Source organism: Phalacrocorax aristotelis, chromosome 8 (genome assembly GCF_949628215.1).
Source record: "Phalacrocorax aristotelis chromosome 8, bGulAri2.1, whole genome shotgun sequence".
NCBI classification, from domain to species: Eukaryota; Metazoa; Chordata; class Aves; order Suliformes; family Phalacrocoracidae; genus Phalacrocorax; species Phalacrocorax aristotelis.
Window position 1 is genome coordinate 22,480,682 of NC_134283.1, and position 23,323 is coordinate 22,504,004.

A 23,323-nucleotide genomic window follows, 5' to 3' on the forward strand; every position below is an offset into this window, starting at 1 on the left:
TGGGATTCTGGGTTGTAATCCAAGCTGGATAACTGTTTGCTTGGCCCATCAGACAAAGTCTGTGCAATGTGTTGGAAATTATGAAAATGTGTTGGTGTACTTTGGATTTAATATGAGCAATTATGATTTATCACCAGGTAAACAGCTTTTGGCTTATTAGACACATAACTTGGTGCTTTAATGCTTAGGGACAAGTCAGATGAAATACGCACCCGCACAATGGCAGCTGGGCCTCGTGGCTCTTGTACAGCCCCACTTAGAACACAAAAGTTATTGGTTTTAGTGCTTTGCTGGTAGTCAATTTGCACCTTAAAAACATGGTCTGGAGAGTTTTACTATGATTAGAGAATGTAATGCACACACAAATAATGAGAACAACTGGAGCCATGTACAAACTGAACTTTGTTCATATAAGTAGTGACAGCTGATGAAATTGCTGGAGTTTCTGCTCATTAAGGAGATGTTGCTGCAATTAGGGGCCTGACCTGTTTCTATTGTAACTAGCGAGACCATTGTGGCTGACTTTAATGGAGCAGCATTGCGCCTGCAATGTTTACGTGCTGGACTTGAGAATTTTGAGAGAGAAGAGGAAAGACAAGGCACCACCAGCCTCAGAAGTGGATTGCTCTATGTGGTCCTGCGTCTGCACTGATGGTTATGGAAGAGTGCCACAGGTCTCTGCCGGTGCCTGGGTGGGATCATTCCTGCTGTGGGAAAGGCATGGCATTACCCCCCACCCCACCCCTTTTTTTTTCCAGAAATATTGCCAGAATAGAAAAGTTGCTAGTTAAGAAAGGGGATTCCTGGCAACACTTCAGCATTACCTCCCATCCCATCTGCTCCTTCCTCATGACTACATACGCCTGCCCTCAAATAGCTGGGATGGGAATAATACTCCTGGGGTGACTTATGGGGATGCCTGAGAAAGAAGACATCTTCATGTTTTCAAATTATCAGAAGAACAGGATCCAACCAGGTTCAGGACTCAGTTCTCAGGACTGAGAAACTGAGCACAAATCAGACACCACATCTCCTACATCCCACCCCATGCTGTACCCACAAGACAATTTGTTACTGCTGTAGCAGGAGCTCATTATGCATCACATAGACCTGATTCTTCAAGACCTAAAGACGCAAGCTCCATGGTCAAACTTAATTCCTCTGAATATCAGCCAACATCACTAAGCTGTTCCATGCAGCCTACAGATAAGAAGAGGTCCCAAGGAGACATCCCTGACACATTGTAATAGCCAATGAAAAGCACTGCCAAGAAATGAAGCTGGCAGGCTAAATTTCTTCCTTTTATCCATTAATTGTGAGCTGTTCTTTAAGGCAATTCTGGTTCTATGAGATCTACCCTTTTAATCACCACTGCTCCTGAAAGACAGAAAAGGTAAAGGTTTGAAGTTTTCTTTAATAGCTTGTTTTCTTCTGACATGTTTTTTAAATTTGTCCACTTGAACGTTTGCTTTGTTGTACAACATCTAAGCTTTAACAAGTCCAGGTCTCCCAGTGGTACCTTGCAATCCCCAGCTTGTATAAACTCATCTAGCCACACCAATTTAGGAGAGGTCTTCCCACCAGTACCTCCTGAGATCTTACCTATTATAGCCCTTCAAAAACAGAGCAACACTAGATTTGTAAGCAATTTCACAATTATATCTTTTGGCATTTACATCTTGCTTACTTTCACCAGGCATCAGCTCCCCATCTTGAGAGAATTGGACAAAAGTTGTGTCCCATGAGAATACCAAGGGCAAAATATTCCTGACATAATTTAGAAACACAACTGACAAGAGAACAAAGCTGGCAATTCCGTGACTTGGGCTCCCAAACCGCCATCCTGCCTTTTCTCCTGCAACCACACATTTAGCAAACGCAGTGTGCAAGGATGCTACAACAGGATTCCTCAATTCCCATAGCATGTTTACCTCTACAACCAAACTTACTTTGGTCTACTGGTGCCTTAATTTGCATTATAAAAATCATTTGAGTGTGGGAGAAGCGATTTCATTAAAAGCTATCTCCAACTCCAAGGAAGGCAGTAAAGTCTACTGGTGATTGAATTGCCTCATCTGTCCACTAAGACCTACTGCAGGAAAACCCAAAGATCATTTAATCTCAACATATATTACTTTTTAGTAATGGTATAGCAGCCAAAGTCAAGCAGAGTAACTATTCCACTAAACCCCGGTCTGCTGGGTCAAAGCATCCGAGACACTGCCTGTGTGCTAAAAAATTGCGTAAAGTCAGCATCCCACAGCGCTCTCTCTCTCTTTCACTACATCGAGGTTCTATTTTCATATTCTTGAGTGGTCTTTGTACCTTATGATATCTCCAATCCCATGCCTCAATATAGTACATGGGTACTATAGAGAGGGATGCAAAGGGGCTCCAAGCACCGTGCCTTATAGGATAATTTCCTTAGCTTTCAGAGCTTGGCAGAGACATTCCTAAACAGAGGTGATTATCTTGGACTGATCCTCTCTAGCCCCGTAGCATGGCACAGCACAATATCTGTAATGTCAGGGAAAGGCAGTGCTGCACTGAGATCTGCTTTCAGACACCATTTTCTACTCAGATGTACTGGAATGACATTTATCTCCCTGAACGTCATGAAGAAACTCATTATCCTGTCTTAACAATGAGAACGACAGGAAGAGACTTTCTATATTTATACTATTATTCTTTATTACCAAGCTATGCAGCTAAGAGCTGGGTATGAACACGCAGAGGCAGGCACAAAACCAGACTGCATAATGGGGAGGACTTTGGAGGGTTTTTTTTTCCTTTATGAAAAAGTGGTCAAAATGTTGGCATGTTTTCTGGTAGATACCATGGCAAGGGAGAGCTCTGAACAGGGAACATCAGAAAGATGGTGAATTGGCCCCATGGATTCACTTAAGAGCTCTTCCCTGGAATGAAATGCACAACAGAAAACATCAGAGTCCTTAGATAAATGAGTAACAGGCAGGGAGCAATCATCATCAACTGAGCAGATGGAAAAGCTGAGCTCTCAATACTGAGAGGAAAGGTTAGGATTGGAGATGGGCTGAAAAATGCACTGAAAGTGAAAGCAGATAGGTTACACTTGATGACATAGAGAAGGAAATCCAGAGAAAGGAGGCAAAAAAGTGATGAGCAGCACATTACACTAGGAAATGGCAGCATCTGCAGCTGACTCGCGAATGGGCAAGAGCCTGAATTTGCTCAGGCCAGAAAACAAAGGTTGCAGCAACTAAGACAGAAGTTTAAACTGCGCAGATAGAGAATAAAGGACACAGAGGGCAGCTGATGGTCTATAAACTTAGACAGATCTCTCATCCCTTCTACACTACTAATCCTCCTCCCTCTCATATACACGCGTGTGTGCTTGTACATAACACACAAAGCTAGTATGTGATATTAAGCTTTAACACAACACTGCGTCTTTACCCAGTAAAAGTTAAGCACACATTCAACTTATGCTGCTTAAATTATCCACTAAATAAGAACACTGAAACAGTCCTGAATTTCAGTCTGTAAGGCTAGCACTCCTTTCCCCTAGCACCTATGCCATAATTTTTGATTACTATATCTTGTATTTACACTTTAAACTCTCCAGGATAAGGAACATAAGTCATTCATTTCCAAAGCAGTTTTAAATGTTCTGTAATAATAATTAATCATCAAATTATTATGGGAGTCATTCAAGAGAATTAGTAACATTAAACTAAATCTGCACTACCTCTGTTAATAATGATGCAGCCTTTGTTATAGCCTCTACAACAGGGAAATTAATCCCCTAACATTAGTACCAAAATGGCCTTTCTTGTGAAAGCCTCTGTAATATATATCTGTTCAAAGACAATTGCCAGCTAATGATCTACTACCTTGTGGAGCAGTGTATTAGTCTGATTCTCAAGCCAACTTGTCATGCCACCTGGGAGGCCAGTTCTTTTCTGCTGGGTTGCTAGAACCACAGGGCTCACCTGAGAGCTCAGTGGTAGGCATCTGAGCAACTTCTCATAGCACAAGCAGCAAGGAACCAACCATTGATCGCTGCTATCAAGAAACTCAGTCATTAATGTGAAAGTTGGCAGATATGGTAGAAGGTCCAGAGGCACTCAGACAGCAAGAAGAGTTGGTACGATACAGTGATGAGATGTCACACAGTATGGTCTCCAGCCCTGGCTGGAAAAACCACTCCTGGCACACCATAGCCTCATCACATAGGGAGAATATGGTCGTTCAGGTCTTGGGATGCAAGGAAACACCCTGACCTGGTAAACAGGAGGGAAAACTCAAAATTTTGTGGATGATACCAAACTGGGGGAAGTAGTTGATACGCTGGAGGGCTGGGCTGTTATTCAGAGGGACCACAACAGGCTGGAGATATTGGTTGATGTGAACTTCATGCAGTTCAGGGATGGAAAATGCAAAATCCTGTATTTGGGATGGAATAACCCCTGGCAGTACAAGCTGGGCATTGATGGGATAGAAAGCATTTCTACAGAAGAGGACCTTAGGGGCTGGAGCAAAGGACATGCATGGAGATGCTGAGAGAAATGGGTTTGTACAGCCTTGAGAAGGAAAGAGGAAGAGTGATCTTAGTGCTGTCTACAACTACATAAAGGGAAGGTGTAGAGAAGATGGGGCCAGGCTCTTTGAGATGTGCAGTGATAGGCTAAGGGAAAATGAACACAAGTTACAGTAATGGAAAATCTGAGTAAATCTTAAAAAAATTGTTACCAAGAGGGTGGTTGAACACTAAAAACAAGGACCCAGAGAAGCAAGAGAACCTCAAAGACATTCAAAGCTCAACACAAAAAGGCCTTGAGTAGCAAGTTGTGTTACTTGCAAACCGATGAAACTTTAGACGCTGGTCTTGATTTGATCAGGTTGTTGATGACCTCCAGAGATCACTTCCAAGCAAAGTTATTCTATGATTTTATCTTCTAAATCAGCCCAATTCCATTTCACATATTCCCCAAATTTCTCCTATTTCCTATACATCTGTGCATATACGTATAGGCAGATGGTAGACAGACAGGCATTAGAGGAACTCCACCTTTAAGAAAGTTCCCAGTGAAGGATTATGACATTTTGCCGATACACTTAAAGAAAAAAAAAAGCACAGAAACACAGAACTCTATTTTAAAAGAGATTTGAGTGAAAGTGGGGGAGACTTAATTAAAGTGCTGCTTATTTTGAAAGATTCATCTGTTTGAAATTTCAAACTGGCTTTCATAAGTTCATAATGAAATGGAAGAGATGACTGATGCCTTCAGCTGACAAGGAAAATATCAGCTTTTGATCTCTGTACATATGCAATCCAGTTATTCAGAATTCTACTCTTCTCTGTAGTCTGAAATAAAACTTGTTATGCTTCTTATTTCTTTATTGCAAATCAGGACTGAAATATGTAATTGCTGAAGTTCAGAAACTCTTAAAATCCATATCAACAGGATCCAAAATAGACTGTATCAGTCAATAGAATAGTTGGCAAGTACATTGCAAAAAGATGCTAGACTTTATGGGTATTTATTTGGGTGGTGACAACCAGGTCTGGAAATCCCAGAGGAAAACTGTACAGTGATTTACAAGTTCCTGCCTATGTATTTTCCACAGTGAAACGCAGTAACCTGCTTAAATAGCATCCTAGCAGCCTGTTTAAGTAGCTAGAACCCTGCTTAAATAGCTTTGCCAGGCTTTGGTGGAAGCTCCTCTTGGAGCCTCATATTTCACAGGAGAAAAGTTAAAAGCCTTCTTTTGAGCCCTGTTTTTCTGGGGAAGAAATTGAGGCAACTCAGGTGCACCAAGTCAGACGGCAGGTCTTTGCTGCATTCTTGACCTCAGCTCCTACACTAAGACCTCTGGGACCAAGGAGCTCTCAACTAATTACCACCCAGCTGAACTGGTTTCCTGGCAGATGCAGTGTCAAAAAGGCATTGCCCTCTCCAATTCAGCAAACTAGAAGATTGGTGACTGTCTTCTAAGACCAAACAGAGCAGTACAGGCTGCCTGCAACACAATTCATGTCAGGCATTTGATTTTGGTACCAACAAAACACCATGTGCTTGTGGCCCCCCAGAGAATGGATGTATCTGGCTGACAGTGGTATGTAACCATTTCAGAAGGTACTTTACCATCAGGAGCTTGCAAACTAGCTACTAACATTCTAGCACTCTCCGGGAAATCTGGAGAGATAAAGCTCTAGAAGAAAATGTCCCCAACCCATGCACCAGATATTTGCTGTGTCTTTTGCCTGTGCCCTCATTAGGATTCTGCCTGGGGCAGTTCAGTTTTGATGCCAGTGTCTGCTCATCTCCACTTAAGAGCCCATTCTACTTAAGAATAGTTGGTCCCAGGGACCAGACCAAACTTATTGCAAAGCAAGTTCCCGGACCACCCAGTGTTACTGTCAGGGCCTCAACACAAATTGCTTTGATCTACAATCTCTGATTGCACTTGCTAATATAGACACAGTTACTGATAAAACTCCTAAAATGTCTCTTTTGCCAGCTCGTAGCTGGCCATTTCCTAACACTGCATTTGGTCTACCTGTACTTAGCTCCTAGAGCTGTCATCTGCCATTCCGAATCCTATGCAGCCCAAGGGCAATCAAGATGCCTTCTTGTATTTGTTCTTTCAAACTAGCAGAATTGGTCTTGCAAGACTGGTACCCAAATGCTCTGTTGGAGACACCACTGCAGTATAAAACCTTGCTGCAGCCTGCAGTTTTGTCAAAGGTTGCATCATGCTTAAAACAGTTTTTTTGCAGCATGTAACATGTAAGCAACTGCGAAACCCACATGTCCTGCCCATTTCCAGCTCTGGCTGCAGTACACTGGCTCAGACACTCTGGTTCCTTTTTGTTACCATTGCTATATTATCATGCAACAGTGTTTTTGCACAAAAAAGATAAGCTCCTTTACCTCTCAGTACTGATGCAGTAGCAGGCCTCCCGATTACCAATGTTGCGAACTAGCAGAGTTTTCTGCGTACTGTACTTGACTGGACAGACAGAGAAGCTCAGCTGGTCAGGGAAGTCCAGGATAGCTCGGGGACCTATAGCTCGTATTGGCACAATAAACTTTTCCCTTTCTGTGATACAGGTGAGCTGGTGGAAGTAATCCTGAAGGGAAAGAAACAATCTCAGCAGAGTGGATTTAGTACTGTCCCCATAGCAGAAGAAAAACCACTGTTTTCTATGACTTTTAACAGTTGCACTCAATAACGTAATAGCACTTTTTACCTTAATGATCCTTCATTCCAGTAGCATGACTTGGACAGGGCTGTTAACTTGCAAAGAAGAAACAGCCTCACTGATTCACCTGCTTTTACAGCAAGCTGGCAGAACCAGACAAAATTATCTGACACTTTGATTCTGAGGCAGCAAAATAGAGTAATTTCATGTAAGGGATTACAGCAGTAACAAGAACCTGCTTCAATCACCACTGCAGACTACTGAAGGCACCACCAAGAACCCGGTTGTGCCACAGCACTAACTCCAATCCCAGTAATGCAGTGACCTCGTTGAAGCTTGGCAGGGGATGCTCAGGTACATTTTCAAAAGGACTTCACCACATTCACGATCAACAGTCGGTTTTTGGTGAAATACTTAATGCTGGACACAATAATTGTTTTCATATCAGGTGAGCATAGGGTATGTGTGTATTTCCCACATCTCCCCATAGCATTATAGGGACAAGGCTGGGGGGACACACCCCCTTAAAAAGCTATCCAATCCATCTCCCCACCCCAGAATTGGCTCAGCTCTATACTCAAACTTTTCTCAAAAAATGTTTGACAAGTACTTAAAAGCACTACCAATTCCACCTGTGCCCTCAGCAGCCTGTTCCAGCTCTACCCCAGACTTAGAGAGTTCTTCCCATGTCTAATCTCATATTTCCTTTTACATCTCATCCTAGCCTCAGGGGATGCAGGCAATAGCTTTGCTTTCTCTCTGCTGCATATTCTGGCATGGTTGATGCCTTAATCACATCTCCCTTGTAAGGTCTCTAGACTAAGTGACTTGGTGCCTTGTTAGTATGCCTACCTGAGGCAAGTGGTATCAGGAGCTACAAACGGCCAACTCAGGCATCCCTACTAGCACAAACTCAACTGCTATTCCCAATCATTGGCTTGTTCAGAAAAGAGCCAGACAGTTCCCACCCAGCTGTCTGGAATTCAGCAGTAGGAAGGCAGATCAAGCCACCAAAATAATTTTACTGTAGGGTTGAGCAGATCAATCTCCAGATGTACAGTGTGGCATTGCTGTGCTGGAAGTTTTGCCTTGCCCTTGCTGAAATCACTGGTAAAACTGTTGCAGCAGGGCCAGGAGCCATTACCTCCAGCAGTTCTCTTATTGACAAGTTGATAAAAGCTCTGCCTCTTCTCGCTCACTTGCTGTCCTGACCTTTTTTCCCCCTCAGTGTTTTTAACTCATTTGATATTTTTATAATTGTTGAAGCAGCAAGCAGACAATTTCATTTAGGACCCGCACAGAGCAAACTCCCTTAAGCAGAACAGATTCAAGATTCCTCTGCGTTTGGGATTTCCTGCTCCCATACCCACCCTCTCCAATCCTGGAAGGGACCTAAGGCAGCCAGACAAGGCAGACACATAGCTATTGCTTTAACACAACTAACACCCAGTGCCTACCAATCACCTGTTCAGCTGGGGTTTAAAGTTGCAGTAACAGATGCTGCCACATCCAGGATGCAAAGAGAATAAAGAAGGATCTTTTTTTCTATACATTTTCAATATTCACACTGGAAATTGCAGAAGGGCTTTTGCTTCTCATGTTTGGAAGGTAAAATACCAGGAAGGGAACTGCAGTAAATGACCTACAGAACTGAATATCGCATTTCAGGAGATCATTTAATTTTCAACAAGTCTTCCTGAATTAGCAATTTTGTCCTCAATCTTGCAGCCTAAGCCCTCTAAAATAAAAGCAATTGGCAGCCCGTGGAATTTAAAGCACCTATTATCTAGACACTTCACATCCTGGACTGTTTAGGTCCTCAGAAACTGCATTAGCAAATGAAGAATGCCTTTTTTTTTTTGCCACATTACTGTAACAAAGGCATTGTAAATCCAATTGAAAGATGTGTGCTTTATTAAGTCTTGGCATGCCATATTTACTTATCTCTCCTTTCCATATGCCAGGTAGACAGAGGAAGATGCAAGGAGTTCAGATCAGCAGGGGGATAAAGAAAAAAGAAACTGTGGCAGTTGGAGGTATTTGAAGGAAGTAGAAGGAAATAATCTTCAAGTAATTTTCATTGCTAAGGAGTGAGTGGATCAACAGCAGTGTAAATAAGAGCCCAAGGAATAAATCCCTCCCCAAAAGCAAGCACAGGCAGCTTTCCCAGCTCGGTTGCCAATGAGGGGCAGTGGGACTGCCTGCACAGAAATGCACAGGGCAAGGGACTTCTCCAGGTATGCAAAAGCAAGGCTAAAGCAACAAGGATTTGGCCTCAGAGACAACCATGACCTTTGAGAGAGAAAGCTGCCTCTTGCCATTCATGCACACACGTTTTGTGCTGAGCCCCTTCTCCAGGGACACCCTGGAATGCTACATTCTGTACAAGGCTTGACTCAAAGTATGTCAGCACATGCTGACCCTTCAACCATGCTCTAGGACCAAAGTGCATCAAAGTGGAATGCCACGTCAGGCCAAACAGGGGGAAACCCAAGGAAAGAGGGGTGCTAGGCAGATGCTGGCTGCCTATGCTGCTGTGAACCCATGGTCCCTTAAGCTTTTGAAAGCTGAATTGTTCTCCCCTGGGAGAATATAAAGGCTGCAACTCTCCACTGCAGCACTGCCCTATGTTACCAACTCTGCTATGCACTTACTCACAGTCTAGCTGAAACTAGTTTAAAATCTTGGTTTACTTTGCAACTGCAAACCCTTAGCAGGCTGTTTAAAACCAGGTTTCTAAATAAACATGCCTGGGTGAGAGAAGGGTTGCATCACTTCTCTGCTTTAAAGATTGCTGTTTAGACACAGATTCAGGCTATAGATTTTTGTGAAAATACAACTTCATCCTTCATACAATTCCACTCTCAATTTCAGGGAAAATTTCATTGTATGATGGTTCCTATTCTGTTATTCCCCTTTGGTAAGCAGTAAAGTCACAAGCTCTGTCCTGCAAAGCATCACCATTGGCATCTGAATTAGCACCCACTGGAATTACAACAACTGCTTGTATCAAAGGTGTCATCTCAGGCCCTTTGCAAACTCAGGCTAGCATTAATTACTGTCACAGCAATATCAACCTTAGCTGACCAGTATGCCAGCAAACTCAGATGTCAGTTTACCTGTATAACTGATCCTAAATATTTCACTGAATTCCTTGCAGCAGGCAACTGCAAAGAAAAGATCCTTGTAACACAGGGTAGAGTAGTAAGTCAAACAGCGAAAGCTCCCTGCTGAAACCACAACACCATAAGAGCTGAAAAAGAAGGGCCATTAGAAAAGAGGAGTGAGACTGGAGAATGAAGACAGCTTCACACGAGAAGGGGTACCACTTCTGCCTCTCTCAGCTACCAATTCACAGGATGCTTTGAAATCAGTCCCTTTGCTCCAGGTTAAGTTTGCACAGGGCCATTTGCCTTGATCTTCTGCCCCTTCCCTCCTCCCAGGTGTCATCTTAAAAGTGTACTCAGAATAGCTTCTGTGTGCTGTAAAACATCTAACAGGGCTGGGCTGAATTTTAAAGGAGTTAATTTCAGTAATGCAATAACTCATCATCCTGTCATATTTCATATTAATCAATGAGCATTAATTCAGTCTCCACTGAGCATCAGTAATGAATTTTGCAAGTCTTACAGACTGAACTTGTATTGCCTGAAAATATTGTATTGCTACAGTGAAATGAGCAAGAAGACAAAACAGAATAAGTTGTGCTATGTTTTTACATGCTTCTTGCTTCTTTCTTCCTTTAAGATAATTAATAAGGCTGAAGGACACACAAATATAAGTATTTGTCTGTTGTTTATTTGCCAGTCAGTTCCACAATGGTTTCCAATTAGGCAGAAACTGTCAGACCATAATGCAAGGACACCTGGGAACACATGGTGGCATGAGAACACCCACACTGTACGGCTGGATCCATAAAACAGAAATGTGTAAATCAGAAGCAGCAAGAGTAACTAATTGGAAATGTTGCCCAGCAGAAAAATTAGCATTTTATATTTATAATGCAAGTGCCAATAAACAAAGGGACATGTCAGCTATTTATTTACTTTCTGACAGTCCAATCATGTGGCACATTCCCAAATGACTGCAAGACAATAGGAAATTGCTCATTTTTCAAGAAAGGGCTACATGCCACATAACATTTCAGCCACTAAATACTCACATGATCCTTTTATTTAGGGCTTAGCTACAATTTTCCTCCCTTGAATCAGGAGTGACTTTGGTAAAGTCAGACTTACCCTGGGGAAGAACAGATTCAAAGCAAGAGAATTACATAAACCAACTCCACAACAGGAGGACTCTTCGACCCTGACAGGGGGATTTGTACCTGCATCCCAGTTCACTGGGTTATCCATAATCCCTGTAGAAGATGGAGCAGCAGAGGCAGAAGTTGTTCAAAGGTAGCACTCATAAGCCCTCCACAAATAAAGGGCAGGTATTCTGCATACAAGCCACAGCAAGCCCCAACAAAGGTGGCTTTACAGAACCATTTCCCAAAGCCTGCCTCTTTGCCAAGGGGTTTTCAAGGTGCTGTGCACCTCCTGACTGCTATCGACACGTTTCTAGCTGAGCTTCAGCGCTCTGGTACTTCACTGACTCACACTCCAAGTATGAGACAAAGCATTCTATTTGTACAAAATTCTGATTCTGCTGTATAAAACCCCACATGCTCCTCACAGAGCAGCATGCATCCCTCTTGTGATGCCCTCCACAACCCCTGCAAGGAGCACAAAAGCCAGTTCAGCAGAAATCGCCGGGGTGTCACTGAATCTGTGCAGAGGACCTCTCGCTGGCAGAGCTCCCCGTGTCATACACTCACCAGTTCGAGGGCAAGACAAGAGACAAAGTATTGGATATTAGAGCTCTTGGGGACTATCTCCCCTTCTTCTGTTTGTGGTGATGTTCATGTCTTGCTCTCCTGCCTCTCTAATATTGAAGAGCAGCACTTTGCTGTTCAAGGGTACCCATTTACCTCTTCCACCCCAAAAATGAACACTAATTGGTACTAATAAATCACATTTTAAAGGCACCAGTGTATTTTGCAAAGCCCACCTCAGTGAGATTAAGCTCTTGTGTCACTTGGGTAGTTTGGAGAACTGCCCAATGCCAACGTAATTTTTACCATAAATATTAATGATGTTAAATAATTTCTCAGTCCCTCCGGAAGAAGACTATTCCACAAGCACGGGGAGCTAGGGACCACGGGACATTTCCTCTTTAGTTTCCTGTATCCATGTTGTTTGAGGATAGGGCAAAGTGTTAAACTAAATCTAGCAGCAAATGAAAAACAGAAAACAGCTATGCCCAAAGAGATCTTGCACCTCTGACCTGGTGCAGAAACAACTACTGGCTCAAAGCTATCCCCTAACCTTGCCTCTCCAAAGTCATGCTAAGGGGTAGCAAGATGCTGGCAGCAAGAGCCAGCTTGCCTGTCTTTGTTTCCCTGCAATGCTTCTTCCTTTCCATGAGACATACTAGATCCTTCTGTATTAACAAGCCTCCAGACAACAGCACTGAGCCTTCACATCACAGCACTGAGAATCAGACTTGCCAGGGCCACAGCACTGATGTTCTCAGCAAAAGCTTTGCATGCAAAGCATGCAATAGCTGCCAGTCCACAGAGCAACCACAACAACATGCATGAAGACACAACCACACTAGCATTACTGCCCACAGGCTCTGGGGTAATTGTCTGCCTGCAGATTGTACCTGCCCATTTATTCCTGTACAGCTCTTTCAGCCAGGTGTCTAAGTCATCTGCAGCACACCAACCTCCTGCTGAGTTAAGGACATTTAGAGCTTAGTTCGTCTGTGCCAGGCTGGCTCCATGCCACATGCACAACACACCCTCTCCCCTAGACTTGCAGCTGGATCGCAGGCAGGCAAGTATCCTCAGGGACAGCACAGCTGCAAGGCTTGAAAACAGAGGATATGAAAAAGCATTATCTTTGCTCCTCCAGTCCAGGGTGAGGCAGGGAAGTGGCTGCCAGATGGGAAAGAGTGCTCTCTGGAGCTGTTTGTTCCTCTAGTACTTTCCATAGTAATTAAACCCCTACCACTGAGTAGAGAGATGTCTAAATATCTTATCAACACCCCTCCCTGCCATTTTCCTACTGTTCCATGTGCATCTTCTCTCAAACACTCAAGGAAGTGCAGGGACGGAAGGCACAGCCCATCAGTCCCTGCCGCAGCAGCTAACAGCACCACGCAACACCCAGATGTGACTACCTGCAGGTTGCCGGACCACAGCCTGGAGCAGACCTCACAGCAGGGTGTGGGCCTTAACAGGTGCGCAAAACAAAGAAATGACAGCTTCAGAGATAACATTCCACTGTCTCACTATTGTGTACAACATGATATACGTTAAGGTGACTCCAGTTTTCAAAGGTGGTGTCCTCACTCTGATCAGGCTCGCTTTGGGTCCTCCAAATAACAGGTCAGTTTCAAACAGACTTTTGTATTTATAATTAGTGGAGCAAACCCATAGTTATGCAGCAGTGGCCAGATACTAGAAACCAACACCTTGAGAGGCCACTCCACTGCAGACAGTAGACTCACTCATCCCTGAAACCAACAAGACATTACATTAAATGTTCCAGCACTGAAGGATAAAAACAGTCTGAAACTTGTAAGAGCTTCCAGCCTATGAAAGAAAAATCCTCACCATGGGGAAAGAGTTTCCCTCAGTTCTAGATCCAATGCAACCCCACTGAAACCAGGGCAGTTCCTCAAAATCCACACCAGATGCCCTGTTCTGAATCCAGCCCTGCACATTCACCTTCCTCTGAAGACACAAACCTCTTAGGACCTCCAGTCTCACCTTGTTCTCCTCGGGAGTAAAGAGGATGCGGAAAGTTGAGGGCATGCCAGGTGCTACCTTACGGCACACAGTATTGGGGCTGATCAACTTGAAATAAGGTGTGCTCTCCAAGATGACCTTCACCAGCCGAGGAACCTGCAAGTAAAAACATGAAACTATGACTTTGCCACTCATGTAAACATGAGAAAAGACTTAGCCATGCCCTGGTGACATCCTTCCTTAACCACCTTTCTTCCAAAGCACTTTTAGCTCTGGAGGTACATGCACATAACACACAAGTTGACTTGAATCCATTCTGCCTGAGCAACACAGCTCTAAGCCCAGAGGCAGTAGGGCAACGTCCTGCTGCAAAGGAATCGCCAAGCAGGTAAGACACCAGCAGTACGCAGATATAATACCTGAATCAAGTCATCCCCATATTCAACAAGCCCAAAGAACCTGTTTGCTTCTGCCTGCACGTATCCATGCAGCCATGCCTCTAGAGGAAGAATGTACTACTATCTGAAGGCAAAACAGTGTGTGTTATACTGAGGCAAGGAAGAAATTCACTTCTACATACTGGGTTTGAGTGGGGCAGTCAAGCTGCGGTGCTACAGAGTCATGCAGGCAGACCAGCAAGAGAAGACCACAGACATTGTGGAGTTACTGGGAATTAAAAGCAAACTTATAAAGCAAAAGGAGGACAAAAAGACAACCCCAGACACAAGGAGGAAATGGCTGAGAGAATTTAAAAGGCTCTGTAAAGAAGCAAGGGAGAAGCCCAACACTCCACAAGGAAAGGCTGATGCAAAAGATTAGAGCAGTCAGCTTGCCAAAAAGATGGAAAGCCAGACAACCCCCCAGGCGCTGCCTATCAATTATGGGCTTCAAAGGCATTTTCTGACTTGAAATACATGACTAGCACTGACTCACAGTGTGGTTTCAATATTAAAAGCCAATCTCAGCTCTCTGGAGGCTCTTACTGCCTGGTGATTGTAGCCAGGTAGCTGCCAGTGAAGGCAAGGCAGATTTCTGGGTATTCCTCCCCACACCCAGGAGCCCCTGCCAGCACCTTGCTGCAAGTTTCTGCCCTCTGGGATACCACAAACACAGAGACAGCAAACATGCATTTTCTAGCACACAATATCAATGCCTGAGCACCAAATCTCACCTCAGAAAGTCTAAACAGGTGATTTTGACTGACAGGCAGCTTCACTGATAAACAATTAACCCACACAAGGCTTGGGAAAAATGGAGATTCATTCTGCAGCACCCACCCGAGCCTGTTAACCCATGGCCAAGGCGGTCCTGAACTCTCCATATGCCCTTTACTCTCCAGCAATGCTGTGGGGCAGCAAGTTCCAGGAGCCAATTTCAGACTGCAGACAAACATTTTGGTCACCACATCCCTTGGGAGATGAGCACACATGACTAAGACCTTCAGCAAAAGACACCCAAAACATCTCTGAAGGTGGTGAAGAGCAGCCTGAAGACAGACAAGCAATTTTAAAACACACAGGTAAGAGCAGTAAGTATATAGCAAAGCCCTCGGTATTTGAATGATTACAGAGCCTCTATTTGGAATATACTTTGCTGTTAGCTGTATTTTTATGGAGCAGACAGCCTCAGGCTACCGTGCCATATAAGTCAGTATGATTCACAGGAAGCTGGGAAACTGGTGAGAAAGCTTTGAGACAGAGGAAAACGTTGCTTTTCTCCAGGACATTACCAAAAGTCAACAAAATTAGAATGTAATAACCTCTATCTTTGTGTACTTAAATATGTCAAAGATCTTCCTTAAATCTTATCTTATTTTTGCGCCACTGCTGTCCAATGGCTGAGGTCTTACCAGCTTCAAAACTAATTCATTTTGGGAAAAAAGAAGAGGAAAAAAAACCAACAGTTCACACATTGCCTCCCCCTTGTAGGGCATACAAATCCCAAGGTGCAGCTGTACAAGTTTATTTTTTTTTACTGGGAATGGCAGAAATGTTGATGCAGATGTTCTTTTCCACTTCAGGAAGCATGAATAGAGCAAATTAACTGTTTGCCTGTTGGCTGGTACTTAGCAAAGACAAACGTTTTGAGGTGCCATATGAATAATGGTGCAGCTGAAGCCAAAAGACTTACTGGAAGTGAAACAGCAGTAGGAAAAGGGAAACTGAGGCACATTTTAATCAGGAAAGAGGATACCTACAGCAAAGACTGTCCAAAATCTGCGTGGAGCACCCTAAGGGTACCCCTTGGGTATGGGCATCCACGCTGCATCTTTCCAATATTCCCAAGCTAAATCCAGGCCAGGAATGCCACAGTGCTCTCTAGGAATAACTGAGGGACCACACATGTGTCCTTCCTTGCCAAAGGACATTTTCAACCATGTCCCTCTCAAAACCTATTATCTCAGAACACTGACTTTTCTTACTGTTCCTCTACCTGCAATATGCCCCAACAGCTTTTTGTCCAGTTGTTTGTTTCCCTCAACAGGTAGATTTGGAGAGGGGGTTAAATCCCTTGTTTTCCTGTACACTTCCATCTTCCCATCCTGCCCTCCTCTCGCATACACATCTTATCCTTCAATACAGAACAGTCTCTTTAATTGCACCTTTCTTTTTCTGACCTTTCTCTGCTTCCAGTACACTTACTGTTACATGCCAAGAGAAACCCTTGTGTGTAAAATGTTCTCTCCCAGAACACTTTAACTCAGCTCTTTTCCTCCCTCCTGTCTTCTCCCACCAGCTTGCTGTTGGCACATGCTTCATTCGAGCAAATGTTTCCCCTGCTGAAATTCAAAAGGTCTCAGTTTTCCTCGTTACAGTGGAACAAAATTGCTGACATTTTTCAACTTTTCCCTTCTCAACTTTCCTGGGAAATCTCAAAGAGATCACAATTTTTTCAAGTAAACGTAGAGACCTTCAACAGCACTTTACTCTGGATGTGTTGTGGTTCTCCAAAGGGAAAGCAGAGTGCCATGTTGTCTTAGCAAAACTTGAGCAGAACTAAATTAAGTGTAGCAGGATCCTAAAGTGGCACCTAAAGGCTTCCCACTTCTGCTGAATCAATGTGTTTCCACTGCTGTTTCAGAACACCTTTCCTGGAGCTATAATGCCACTAATTATAACTTAAACCAGCATAAACTGGAGAAGACTCAAGCCCTGTGCTTTGACAGGGAGCTGCACAGAGGCAGCTGAACAGGCTGCGAGAGGCAGAGATGCCCTGCTAGAAATCAAGATTAACCAAGGAGCTACCAGGAGGTGCTGCAGACTCAAGGTAAAGCATGAGAGCAGGTAAGAATTGTACAGCACTCAACATTCCAATCAATCCAGGGCTTTCAAGGTGAAGGATGCTGACTAGAAAAGCCCCTTTGGATAGATACCACCAATACATGGCCCAAATCAGGGGGAGAAAGGCGGTGAGACACTTTATTCTGGATGTGCTGCACTGCAGCAGATAACCTGCTACGCTGTACACCACGTGAATTATACTGCTCTCCTCTTCCAGCAGTGTTAAATCTCCATGTGCCAGCGCTTACCTTGTCATTGTTCCTCAGAATCAGTGGCACTTCATAGACCTCACAGGGGATGTAGTTCTGAAATACCACCTCTGATGGGAAAGGCTGAAACAAGCTCTGCTCCATGTCAACTGTTGAGAACTGGAGATGCAAGACAGCAGTGAGAGGTTCATGAATGAAAATCCTACATTCATCTCCAGTGAAGTACAGTCTCTCAGTGAGTATGTCTGCCCAGCTCATGCTGGGGCAACAGCAGCTCACTCACCTATGTTCCAAGATGACCAAGAGTTTCTGGACTACAATGAGCAGGCTCAAGCTAAGACACTCTTTTGGTAAGTGTTTCTTCAGGTTTCCTTCTCCAAAATGGAAGGCAGTGCTTACTTCCAGCAGAGCCCTGTGCTAATATGGTCACACAGCTCCAGAGCACTTACTGAAAGAGCCATAAGCACTCATCGAGAAGCAAAACCCAAGAATTTACATGAGACTATGGGAAACAATTTTGGGATGATCTTCACTCTGAGACAGAGAGACCAAGTCCCACATATCCCCAAATACATTTTTGATATAGAGCCTAGACACCAGTAAGAAGGGAACAGTACCAGAGGAGACAAGGCCAAAAAGAAAGTATCAGTAGTTAGGAAAAAGACAAATGAGGCAGATGCTGGATGGTGATAAGGTTCAGCTCTTTTCTCAGCATTACTAGGCAACTTGAATAAGACTGGACTTGGTATCTCTTTTGTCCATGAGCTTTAAACAGATAGTTTATTGTATTCTGTTGTTGCTGTTTTTTTAATACCACTGCAGAAGCACGTCTGACAACATCCACAAACAGCAAACGCTTACAAAGCAGAAGCATTACTTTGAGAAAATTCCTTCCTGCTTTTTCTCCCCTCTTCCAGCTGCACTGTTCCCACTCGAAAGACACAGGCAGGTCTCCCGCTTCTCCACAGCAGTCACAGCCATGCTGAAGCCAGTAGCTGCAGCATGTTGCCAGTTATTTATGCACTTGTCTGATGCATTCCCAGCCTCCTGTGCTGTCTAGGGCAATCCTTAACTGATTTGTTACAGGTCTCTTGCTGGCAATTTTCTGCTCAACAGCCTCCCTCAGTAAGCTACCCCTTTGGACTGACTGTGTGTTATACTGAACAGTCCTGTAAGAAAAGCAGCTTTAAACATACATCTAAGTAAACATTGATCCAGATAAAGCACATCCACTCCACTCTGCCCAGGGTGATTCCCCTGAATATCTGGCAGGATGCTACAGCCTGCAAACCTAACACCCTGTAAGGGTCCCACATGTTGTTCCAACCCAAAGCATTAATGCAATTGGCTTAAGTTTTGAGTAATTACCATAGGGCCTACAGCCTTCAAAGGCCAACGCTGCCACCATTGAGGGAGTCCTATAACCCCAAGGCATTTGACAGTGACTACACCAAAGCAAGAGGTGGCTATTTTAGAGGGAGGAGGAAAACAGTAAGCTCATGCCTTTGTGTCCTGCCTCAGCCTTCACTGAACACCATGCTTTAGCAGTGGTACCTAAACTCCAACAAACCCCTCTGATTTATATTAGCTTAGTGCAGATCAGGACTTCAGCATCTCTCCAGGAAAAATGTTTTGCCTTCCCCCCAGCAGAAAGAACTCCACCAACAACAATTTGAAAGGACAACAGGACCTAATCACCAAGGTATTTAGTTAAGCTGGAGGCAAGCTTGTCACAAGCACGCACCCTCTTCAAATGTCACATCAAACAGCAAGGAAAAGGGCAGAAAAGGCTACCTTTTGATGGGAGGTTTCACTCATGTCTAGCAGCTGGATAATCCGGGGCCGCCTCATCTCCTGAGCGCTGGCCAGCCTCTGCTCGGTGGTAAGAGACATCTCCTTCAGGAATGCAGAGGGAGTCAGCTGAAATGCAAAACACCAGCAAGAGCTACAGCAATGCCTTTGTTCAGAAAGGCTTTTCTTGTTCAAGTGTCACTGATGAATAATTTGTCATCACAGCCACTAGGATAGTCCTGGAAGCCCTTTAAGTTACCTGCTGAAATATTTAACACCAGTAAATTAATGATATAGAGCAGAATACACATGCTCCAACCAAGTGGCTCTCTCCTATTAGCTTCTCCTTCATGATTTGATGTGACATGTTTAGGGGGTTCTGCTCTTCAGGCATTTGTTTCCACTTTAGTTTTGCTGGATTGAGCTAGTGACCTTTAAAGAGAGTGGGGAGGAGTTACCAGAAATTCCTGAACTCCATCTTGCACAATGCTCACAACGAACACTCGTGTGGAGATGCTGGGTGAATCAGAGCAAAGCAGAAACACAGCATCATGCCAAGACTGATGTGGAGAGGAATGGGTCCAAGTTTTTGTTATCCCTTTTTATTTAGCACTTGTTTTCTCTCTGTTCTGGCCTCACAGACCTCTCCACAGAAGTATACAGAGATTATCACCTCAACAGCACCTCAACACTAGGTCATCTCCAGTCAAGTGAGCTCCAGTCAAAGGGGATGTTTGTGGATGGGAAGGAGGAATTGTCCCAACTCCGTTGCTGTTTGCAGGGCTGGATCGGTGCTCCACATAGGATACGAGACATAACAACTCTTTTGGACCTGTTCTATCTGGGACCAGCCACGTCTCTCAAGTCTTCAGGTAGTGTTTGAGCAGCCCACCGCACCACAACAGGATGGACAGGCAGAGGAGGAACAGAGGAGTCATTCCCAGCCTTAACAGCCTTCCTCCTACCTGGCCACAGCATGTACTTACAGTTACACGCTCCTCTGCCTCTCTGACTAGCTTCAGATTACGGGGTGCTACCACTTCGCTCTGGAATCCATCAGGTTTGGAGGACCCCATGGGCCAATGAATCTTGCCACTGGCCATGTGTCAGCTCACCTGCAAGGAGCAAAAACATGAATTTGAAAATCCAGAATCCCACTCGTGGCAGTCCCAAAGGATATACCTGTGTCTCAAGGCTGTGGCATCCTCATATTTAAGTGGCAGAGTTAAAATTCATAGAAGCAAAACCCCAGAAGAAACGTTCCCTGAGCCAAAACAGCCTTTTGCTGTGGGTGCAGTCCCATGAGGCATAAAAACACACCAGGGCCTGCTGGCATTTCTTACCTTCCACTACTTTTGGAACTCCATTTACTGGAATTATTAACCGAATCTCTACTAATATCCAAACTGTCATTTATTACTCTTTAAAAGTCTTTTGTTGGGAACAGAAGGAAGGTTAGATTGGATGTTAGGAAAAATTTCTTTACTGAAAGGGTGGTCAGGCATTGGCACAGGCTGCCCAGGGAGATGGTGGAGTCACCATCCCTGGAGGTGTTCAAAAAGTGTAGATGTAGCACTTCTGGGCATGGTTTAGGAGGCATGGTGGTGTTGAGTTGACAGTTAGACTTGATGATCTTAGAGGTCTTTTCCAACCTTAATGATTCTATGAGTCTGTGAAGGTAAATGTCACTTAACTGCTTCATTTTGCAAGAGCAGCTGACCTGATATGACTGTGTGCCTGACCCTATTAAGTGCTCAGGGTATTATGAACAATCTTAAACCCAGGGATTGCTGCTGCCCCGAGAATTAGCAAAATCAGACCACCTTCCTACTTTGCAAACCAAATGTCCACCCTTTGTGCAAGAAGCCTTATGATGCTTGTAGCTAATGGAGCACAGAGTTCAATACTCTGATTAAGAACTATAGTTTCTCAAAGCTGGATTGGTTGGTTTGAGTTACAAAAATTATCCAGCAAATGAGACTCCTTCCAGGCATGAAATTACCACAGTGCTCAAGAGCATTTTTCCATGGAGAATGAGGACCCTAATTTTCACTTATTAACACCCAAACTCAAGGCTCCCTACAGGCATTAGAAGCTGTTAACAGCAGCAATAAAAGCATGAAACCATTAAAGGAACATGAGCAATTAGCTCAAATATAAATGCAACACATGTGAAAGCAAGGCCACTTAAGACTTTATCCTAGCAGCAGTTCTTCACCAGCATCCTTATCCTGCAAGTAGCATCGGTTAGCAGGTCCACAGGGCATTCTTCCAACCACCAGCCTGCTGACCACCTCTCTGTGTCACACAAAGTGGGTGTGCAAGAAAGGGCAAGCGAAGACAACCCCAGAAAGATGGTCTCAAGCACCAACAAAAAAAAAATCAAAGATAAACACATACAGTATTTGCTAAGCATTACTTTGGACTGAAATAACTTCCCCTCCCTTTCTGGCTAACTGGACCAAAGAACAGATGGATTTTCCCACTTATTTTCTGGAACTTGAAAGACCAGTGCTCTTAAACGCAGCTCTACCTAGATTCTTTTTTCATCCTGACATTAAGTAAAAATCACAGCTCATATTCCCTCCCGCTTCCTTCTGTTCCACATCACCTTTTTTGTGTGGATTTGCTGTATCCAGTAAGACATCATCTATACAAAGATGACCATTCCCTTCCCCTCAAGTTTTACCCACATTGTGCAAGCAAGGCAATAACTTCATTCCTTTACTCACCAAAGAGCTACAGTATTGTACATGTTCACAGTACTGCACCCCTTACAGCACTGGGAAACAACAAGGTTGCCATTTTCTTTTGCTCTTGAAAGAAACACAAGAGCAGCACTGTCCTATGAATATGAGGACATGCTGCAGTAAATGCTACGATTTAAAGCTGGAAATAACTATTTTTCAAGAGAAATCTAATGGGGATGATACAACATTAATCTGGATTTCAGTGTTTTATTATTGGGTATTGAGAATAACTGGATTATTTGTTCCAATTTTCTACCTGTAATTTCACTTCACTTGAAATTAATCCTGTTCATCATGCCCACAATACTTATTTCCAGAAGGCTTCCAGCCTCCACAACCCCATCCCAGTTTTACAGCTTCCCCCACCTTCCAGCCCTGCTGTGAGGCACTTTCAGAGCCCCACAGCTCCCCTCCCCTAGAGCCTGCAGGGACCACCCTCCCAGATTAGGAGGAAAGGAACAGAACCAAGAAATCTGCCACACCTCCCTGTAGAGACAGGACAAAACAGCAACCACAACAAAACATGCTTCCACCCCAACACCCCTGTCTGGTGGAGGGAGATCTCCATCTTCCCCACCTCATACAGCCCTTTACCTACCCCAGAACCATAAGGAAGAATTGCAGTTCCTCCTCTGCTCCAGGCTCAGGGCACAGACAGATCTGGCACCTCAGCTTTAGGTTGAGAGCACAAATGCCCTGAGCCTGGGCAGAGGAACCAGCTGTACAACAGCTGACTTAGACAAGCAATGAAGAAATACACCAAGGGCTGGGGTAGCAATTCCTGACTTGTCTCAGGAAACCAAGATGTCTCAGAGCAGGGTGCCAAGCTGAAGATCACCAAGGCCATCCAAGCTTCAGCCTCCTCCCCAAGGCTCCCTTTACTCCATTATCTACAGCTAAGCTAGAAGTCTCTATCATCACTGCAAGTTGCACAGCAATTTTAGAACCCATTAAAAACCCTTCCACCTCCCCATACTTACACTTAGACCAGGTATACAGTTAAATCCTACCAAGTACCACATAACTGCTGCACCCCTGCTGTTGGCTTTCCTATCAACAAAACTGCCTCCTTCCTGCCCAGGGGCCAGACACTACCTTAGGACAGGTAATTCATGCTTCTCTGGGAGGATTCACTTTGTGTAGTGCCCAGCCTTGCCTCCTGAGTCACCATGGGCTGTTTGGTAGCTGTGGACAGCCTGGCAGGACAGGAACCAGACAGGGAACCGTTGGTGTGACCATGGTCCCACCGGCACAGCAATAACTGCCACTGGGCTGGTGGCTTCCAAGAGCCCAGTGGAACCTGG

The 23,323-nt window shown here is 44.3% G+C and overlaps 1 protein-coding gene across 1 annotated transcript in view; it reads right to left on the minus strand.

Annotated features, from left to right (window-relative positions):
- Window positions 1-20,380, minus strand: part of HYDIN (HYDIN axonemal central pair apparatus protein) — a 149,189-nt gene extending 128,809 nt beyond the window's left edge. Inside the window, exons 1-5 of the mRNA XM_075101795.1 lie at window positions 20,256-20,380; window positions 19,273-19,398; window positions 17,518-17,637; window positions 14,010-14,144; window positions 6,918-7,117 (exon numbers count right to left, since the gene is read on the minus strand). Of these exons, the coding sequence (XP_074957896.1) occupies window positions 6,918-7,117; window positions 14,010-14,144; window positions 17,518-17,637; window positions 19,273-19,398; window positions 20,256-20,372 (698 nt within the window). The 5' untranslated portion in view covers window positions 20,373-20,380. The remainder of the gene's footprint in view (window positions 1-6,917; window positions 7,118-14,009; window positions 14,145-17,517; window positions 17,638-19,272; window positions 19,399-20,255) is intronic.
- Window positions 20,381-23,323: the final 2,943 nt, after the last annotated feature.